The sequence below is a fragment of the Chenopodium quinoa genome, unplaced genomic scaffold (assembly GCF_001683475.1).
Source record: "Chenopodium quinoa cultivar QQ74 unplaced genomic scaffold, ASM168347v1, whole genome shotgun sequence".
NCBI lineage: Eukaryota > Viridiplantae > Streptophyta > Magnoliopsida > Caryophyllales > Amaranthaceae > Chenopodium > Chenopodium quinoa.
The window spans coordinates 7,106,684-7,114,352 of NW_018742205.1; the positions used below are offsets into that span (position 1 = coordinate 7,106,684).

Sequence of the window (7,669 nt, forward strand, 5' to 3'; positions counted from 1 at the left end):
GTTTGCGGATGAGACTCTACCAAAGAGTCTCCTTGTTTCATTGCAGTGAAGTTTATATTTCTCTGTACTGGAGTTGGATGTCATGTTTGTAAAATTTATACCTATCAATAAATTGCAGTTTGATGAAATCTTAATGATAATTTGACAACTTCACACAAATAAACCTTCCAAATCCCTAGCTGATGAAATTGTTTCACTTTATAAAAAAATGTAGTGAGATTTTAGCCTTAAAAAATGGATTTCCTCAACTCTAAAACTACATATCATGTTATCAAGACCAAATAAGCATCCTAGTCCTTTTCAACTAACAAAGAGGCGAAGAGACTTAACAGTGTAAATCCGATATAAAAAATGGCCCCAATTATTCTCCATAAAGACCCCAAATGGTGACACAATTACAAATACACACATGTATATTAGAAAATTTTCTTCAAATTATATACACTACGCTCTGCTACTGCAGCTTATACAGACTAGGCTATGTAAGTATGTAACAGAGTTTTGCCAGACTTTCATGCCTCAAGTTTATTTTACTATAGATAATGTGGGGATAAAGGAATTGCCTATAAGGACTATAACAATCTCCAATTGTTACACTCGTAAGTTGGATCAAACTATGAACTAGTACTTACAGCATGGGACTACAGTCACTATATAATGCAATCATACCAGTACACATAATTACTTATACCAGAGAGCAGAAATCAGATGTTGAATATATGCACGCTTATCCAATGATAAACAATCAGCTGATGCCGCTTCTATGGTGAAGGAAGTGAATTCATCTGCCAAAACACAGTGATAATATAATGAGGGGAAATGGTGCACATTGCTAAGAAGATGACAAAAAACTGACTACACTAACTTTTATCAATTAATAACGCCATAGCAGTTCTAAATATCAATGCACATCTTATCTTGTTCCCATAAATATTTTTTTATGCTTAATCGCACTATAATATAACCAAGTCAATCAACCTAAACCTTCTGCTGTATTCATATATGCAAGGAGAAGGAAAATAAGGAAATTACTTCTGATAAATGGAGAAGATTTAAGGAGTTTGTCGTGCGAGGGGAGGAGATTTCATAATTTGTTATGCTTTTTACTAGAAGAATCTTTAGTAGCACTATTAGAAGTGGTTTAGTGGTTTAGTCTGTGTAACAAGGTATTCAGAAAGATAGAGAGGAAATACTCTGGGAGAGACTTTTAGTGAGTATAATTTGGGAGAGACTTCCTACCTCTGAGAGACTTCCTACGTCTTGGAGTAGGGAATTGTGTTGATTGGATTATCCTGATTTGATCAATTCTACAATCAGTTGCCTTAATTGTGTGCTTTTTATTTGATTTAGTGCCTAATCTATCCGTTTCACAGCATAATGAACTACTATTAACTAATTGATGAAGATTAGCTGGTTATGGCATCAAAAAAAAAAAAAAAAGCCTGGGACTCAACATTAGACACACAAGGATAGGGAGTCTGATAAGTGCATGACTTCATGATCTTACCGAAAACAAACAGCTTCCGAAGCATCCTAAACTCCATCAAAGTATTCATCAATAAGCCTTTCTATATTATCAGCAAGTGTAGGAGGAGCCCTCAAGCGTTGGATATCTTCTTTCAGCTCAGCATTTTCCTTTCTTAGGTTTTCTACTATCTTCCTCATAACAGCATTTTCTCTCTTGAGTTTAATAACATCATCGTTTGCTTCTGATTTCTCATTCTCCAAAACATACTCTTCCTGTACAGTATTATGATTGTCAACTAGAAGTTCGAAAAGTACCACATTAATTTGTTTTAAATTTACTTTTTTAGAAACATATTTCCAATCTCTAACCTACTCCTTCAAAAGATGACAAATAAGATCATAGTACCAATATATATAAATCGACAACTTAACAGTAATCACCTTAACATTATGGGATGTCTCTGCACTCTGGTCCTCTTGCAAACCATACAATGAGGAACATTCCGCATAATCTTCGGTTACCACTGACACGTCCATTGACTGCCTAGAATCCTCTGGTAAGTCTTGATTATCATGCTTGCTTCTTCCCGTACCTTTGTCTGGTTTATCCAATATAGCATGTCGGCTTAAACTCTATTTAGCAGACAAATAAAAGATTAAAATTTAGCAACATAAGTCATTTCAGTAGAGCTAAGAACCTAACATCACAATTGTCCACTAGCTGCCAAAATCAGAATTTCTCTACAATTCTCAAACACATGGAAGTTTGTGCATGCTTAACAACCTTAGGTGGGAGCCCAATAGCCGCAGAAGTTGTGGCTCTTGCTCTAGTTGACAGAACCTCTTCTCTCTCGAATTCTTCTGATGATATTTCTGATATTCCAGAATACTCTGGAATATCAACTCGCTGATCATGCTCAGGTGGGAGCCCAATAGCCGCAGATGCTGTGGCTCTTGTTCTAGTTGATAGAACCTCTTCTCTCTCGAATTCTTCTAATGATATTTCTGATATTCCAGAATTCTCTGGAATATCAGCTTGCTGCTCATGCTTAGGTGGGAGAATAGCCGCAGATGTTGTGGCTCTTGTTCTAGTCTTCATAACCTCTTCTCTCTCGAATTCTTCTGATGATATTTCTGATGTTCCAGAATTCTCTGGAATATCTGCTCGTTGATCATGCTTGCCTCTTGCCACCCCTCCCTCTGGTTTCTCATTAAATACAGCCTTCTGGCTAAAACTCTGCAGAGCAATTGACAAAAGAATCAAATTTCCGTCCAAAGAAATGACTTTAATCCCATACCCTGTCAGTATTGATCAGTAACATGATAGTATGTTTCCTTTACTTGTACACATAAGCAGATAATATGCCAGAAAAATGTGGCTTTGCATGCCAATCAAGTTCCACTCTAAGTTGCAGGCTAGTTTCATTATGTCTAACCTTAGATGGGACCTCTTTTGTCATGGATGTTGTGATGTTTGTACTAGTTGAAAGAATCTTTTCTCCTCCCGCAGCTTCTTCCATTAGTAACTCTCGTATGTAATCATTATTCTTCTCAGTTGCTGTTGGTTGCAGCTTCCATATTACCTGAAGGTACAATGTTAACACCAATATGCCATCGAAGGTAAAATACCAAAATTTTCACATTGCTCAACATATTGATGGTACTAGTTCATGGAAGATTGAAACTTCTAAATAGTAGATATATTACAACTACTAATGGCATAAAGGCAATAGAATTTCCTCACCTGATTCTCTTCAACCTCATTGAACTTGGAAGTGAACCAATGCCTTGGGCTGTTACACCTACTACTTTCCCAATGGCAAGCTCGAGGGAAGTCCACCGAGCAACTTATCAGAATTGGACGCCCAATGTCTATATGTTCGTAGGACCAAATCTGCTTACATCAGAAAGTTGAAAACCAAATCCTATCATTAGAACAGAAAGTATATGTGGTCGATATGTAAAATGCAACTGCAAGTCAAATAATTCATACTTTGAAAAGTCCAGTAGTTTGTAAAGCATATGATAACGTGTATGATTAGAGCTTAAGGGCAATATCACTAAAAGCATATAAATTCAAGCTGGCTATCCAGCATAAAGATGACAAGAACTTACTTGGAGAAGAATAAGGCAACCTTCCATGCTTTTTATTTGTTCCTCTTTCCTTTTAGATAACCAATTGAATAGGTCCTTAACAACAGCCCTACCCCAAGCATACTTGGACACTCCCCCAAGGTCTTGAAGAAAGGAAAGATAGCGCGAGTCTAGTTTAGCATTTGAACTTGGGAATAGAATTGTCCCAAACATAAATAGCAAGAAATTCCTTACAAAATCTTCACTAGCATCATCACCAAGGGATTGTAACCTTCCCTCAATTGCAGACATACTGATCTTTCGATTACTTTTGGTAGCTCCATACTCCTTTTCCATTTCAGATAATGGATCTTCTTCACTCAAACTTACAGGGTTACCAACAGTACGCAACCCCAAGATCAATGCAGCATCCATATCAGTAATGGTAAGCTCCTTATCATGAAGTACAAATGCCCTTTTCTCACAGTCCCAGCGCTCCATCCATTCAACTAAAAGATTTTTTCGTAGGGTATGATGAGGAACTCGAAGCAAGTTTCCAAACCCGACTTTTTCAATAGCAGTTCTCTGATCATGTGTGAGCTCTTCCACTTTCTTTACAAACGAGGACATTGAAAATTTGGTGGTAAAGTTTCCAACCTGCCAACAATAATAAGAAGGATCTTGTTAAAAATATACAAAAAAAAATTCAACACATCCAATCTCTAGTTCTCAATCTATCTCAGTACTTAAAACTACACATTTCCTCTTATAATATAACTAAGACTAGTTTAACATAGCCGTACACTCAAATTATTTGTTCCAACCTTCTAGGAGTTCTTCCTATTTTTTTAACAAAACCCACAAATCCTTAAGAATAAAACCTTTTTATTTTTTTCTTTGACATGCATCCTTTGACCTACAAACCATTGAACTGACTCAGCCTTTTCACATAACCCGATTTTCATCCTACACCCAGGTGTAATTTTAAGTCTAAACATCATTCACATACTCATATCCCATTTAAAATTAAGTAAAAGGCAACAAATCCCTTTGTTTTTTTTTAACAATTTCCCCTTTCAATAACCTTTCTTAGTACCTAATAACTTTATTTTTTAACAAAAAGAAAAAACTTTTTTGAATTTTACTCATTCTGAGTTTATCACATTGTTACATGAACTACTACATTTCAGCAAATTAATTTTTTTCTAAAAAAAAAAAAAATAAGCAACATTCAAGACAAACTACTACTCGGTGAAAGTTCATAGGCCGCTTCCGGGGAGAAACTCAAAACCCGTGTTCAAATCCCGTCTACATCATTACCCTTTATCCGAATTCAAAGTTCAGAAACCAATTTCTAAACAGGACACCATGAAATTAAAACCCGAAGCAACAAACAAATCAGTAAATCACATTACTGAATTACAATGCAAGATTAAATTAATGCTTCAAAAAAAAATGCAAGATTAAATTAACAACATATTCTGCATTATAAAATGGAAGAACTGGTGTACCGGATTACGGGTTTCTTCGGATTGAGGAAGAATGGAGGAAGATCTTCTGGTACTTATTCTGTTAGAGTCGAAATCGAGAGAACTGTGAATAGAAACCGCCATTGTTGACCTCCTTGTGCTGCGTCTCATGATTGCGAAGATATATTGTAAAGAAAAATGGAGGAGAGAGAAAATTTGTGAAGATGAAAGAGGAGAGAGAATGAAGAAAGGGAAGAGGATGAAGAAGAGTTAAGCTTGCGAGGGAAGCTTTGAGTGTCTGTGTGAGTGAAGGTAAAGAGGCGTCAAACGTTTTTTAAAAAATAAATAAATAAATTATTGGGGAAATTAAATAAATAAATGGGTAAAGCGGGAAATGGATAATATACTTCGGATTACGGTTTTGAATTTACTGTCTTAAATGAGTGTTTATCATTATCTTAACTTTTTTTTTTTTCTTTTTCTTTTAATACATTTATCTAAGACCACTATCAGCAGTGAGGAAAAAAAAAAAACCTCTCAATCTCTCTCTACCCACTTTCTCACTCCTCCCATACAATTTCTCTCATCAAATGTTTTTTTCACTACATCAATGAGGAGAAAAAAAAACCTCTCATCACTTTTTCCTCCACTATTTACTATACCCCACCATAATACACATCATCTTTTTATTTTATCGTTATTTTGAAATAATGTTTATACTACATATTTAATTTTCCAATACAATTAAAATATGTGAAAATAATTTATTTTTTAATTACGTTTAAAAATAATTTAATAAAAATGTATAATTTAATAACAATTTATAAGTTTTTTTTACGAATAATAATAATAATAAAAATGATGAAAATAACTCAAAGAAATTGGGAAAAGAAGGAAATTTGTAGTATTTATGGGTTTTTTGAAAGTATATCAAAATATATCAAAATGCATGTCTATTTATAGAGAAAAAAAAATCTATCCGTTGGTGAATTTTGTTTTTTTTTTTTTTATAATTACAACGGTTATATTTACCTTACAAAAATATAAACGTTGTAATAAAAGCAAAAAAATCTGATTGGTTGGAAGGACAAAGCCTGACGCGTGTCGCATCCCCATTGGCTGGGTCTGACGCGCGTCAGGCCAGCTGCCCCCTTATTTTTTTTCCCTTTTTGCCCCTCAAAACGGCGTCGTTTCGCCCTTCTTTAAGGCAAAACGACGTCGTTTTGCAAGCCAGAAAGGAAAAAAAAAGGAAAGCAGCGTGTACATGTGGGGCCCACCGGTTACTGTTCACGAGTATTTCCCCTCAACTCTTGTGTGTTTTCCATAGCTCTCAACGGTGAGGGTTTTTTCCCTCACTAACGTAATGCTCGGGTATTTTTTTTACACCTTTATTTTTACTCGTGAGGGCTTTTTTCCTCACTGCCGGGAGTGCTCTAAAGTCCTTAATTTTGATTAAACATAGCCACGTGGGTATTTGTTACTGTAATGTTGATATATAGTTTTTAAAATTTAAATTTTTATAATTTTCAATTAAAGATTTCATAAGTCAAAGTTTCGCACTAATAAATATGTTGATCTAAGAGCATCTACATTCATTTACCTCCCCTTCACTTCTCTCTCCTCACCTCATTAGTCTTAATTACTTCCCACTAACTTTATCATATATCTTTCTCTTCTATAACGTTATTTATTAACCTCCCCAATTAGCTTCTATCTCTTACTTATCCATACCTCACCACCTTTTCTCCCTCTTACTTCTGTCAAGGGCTCACTCCTTGCTTTTGCTGACTTGTTTTCGAATTAGTGCAGAACTTGGCCGAAAATATTAGAGGGATCGGGATTTAAATATTTAAACTCTTGCTCAAAACTAATCACTATACCCCAAATATTTTATAAGGATCTTGCTAACGAACGCTCACCGAGGCATTAGATAACCTTTTAATATAGTTTTTAAAATGGTGTTAATTTGGGAATGCATGTCAAAATCACGCGTCAATCGGTGTAATTAATGCTTATTTCAAATGAATCTTACTACTTTTAGGTAACTTATCCAATGTTCCGGGGGCATTCGTTAGCTTTTGCCTATAAGTAATTAATTAGTACTCCCTCCATCCCCGAAACTTCGACCCTTATGGCCTAATTTTAGTCCCAAAATGTTCATCCCATTTGCATTTTAATACCCTTTAATTTGCAATAATATTTGTGCAAAATTAGCTTCCCCATGCAAATTTTGCTTTTTCTATATACTTTTATTACTTTTTCTCTCTACTTTTTTTGCAATTCCAATGTAAATTTCCCTTTTCAATGTACTTTTCTTAGTTTCCCCATACACTCTTACACTTCCAATTTAACTTCTTAATACCCGCGAAATCAAGCCAAAAGGGTCGAAGTTTCGGGGGCGGAGGGAGTATTTTAGTTTATAAACTAATTAATTACAATAATTTACGAGGAGTTGGGCCCCAAATGACCCCGGTAGAAGTTCCCGTCTGTTTGGGATGGTTTCTTATTTATTTACCTCCTCAACTAAATTAAACTAAATTAATTATATGAGAAGGCAAAAATATTGGTGGGAAGGTTCCCTTTTTTCTCAAATGAGGAACCATAATTCCCACCAATGTGGATGCTCTAACTTGTTAAGATTAAGCTCAAAGTATGTACTC

At 35.1% G+C, this 7,669-nt stretch overlaps 1 protein-coding gene across 1 annotated transcript; it reads right to left on the reverse strand.

Moving 5' to 3' along the window:
• Positions 1-345: 345 nt before the first annotated feature.
• Positions 346-5,699, reverse strand: LOC110731158. The gene is made up of 8 exons (XM_021910992.1): positions 5,052-5,699; positions 3,583-4,197; positions 3,212-3,361; positions 2,904-3,050; positions 2,252-2,704; positions 1,909-2,100; positions 1,508-1,740; positions 346-785 (listed from the first exon to the last, which is right to left on the reverse strand). The coding sequence occupies exons 1-7, from the start codon at positions 5,178-5,180 to the stop codon at positions 1,534-1,536; spliced, it is 1,893 nt and encodes a 630-aa protein (XP_021766684.1). The 5' UTR covers positions 5,181-5,699; the 3' UTR covers positions 346-785; positions 1,508-1,533.
• Positions 5,700-7,669: the final 1,970 nt, after the last annotated feature.

What these genes read in the sequence shown, in the direction of transcription:
- LOC110731158 (XM_021910992.1), bottom strand. Translation starts at nt 5,180, where the DNA reads ATGAGACGCAGCACAAGGAGGTCAACAATGGCGGTTTCTATTCACAGT. An exon ending in CCGAAGAAACCCGTAATCCG is followed by an intron (nt 4,198 to 5,051) that starts GTACACCAGTTC and finishes TATTGTTGGCAG; the next exon opens with GTTGGAAACTTTACCACCAA. An exon ending in CAAAAGAGGTCCCATCTAAG is followed by an intron (nt 2,705 to 2,903) that starts GTTAGACATAAT and finishes ATTGCTCTGCAG; the next exon opens with AGTTTTAGCCAGAAGGCTGT.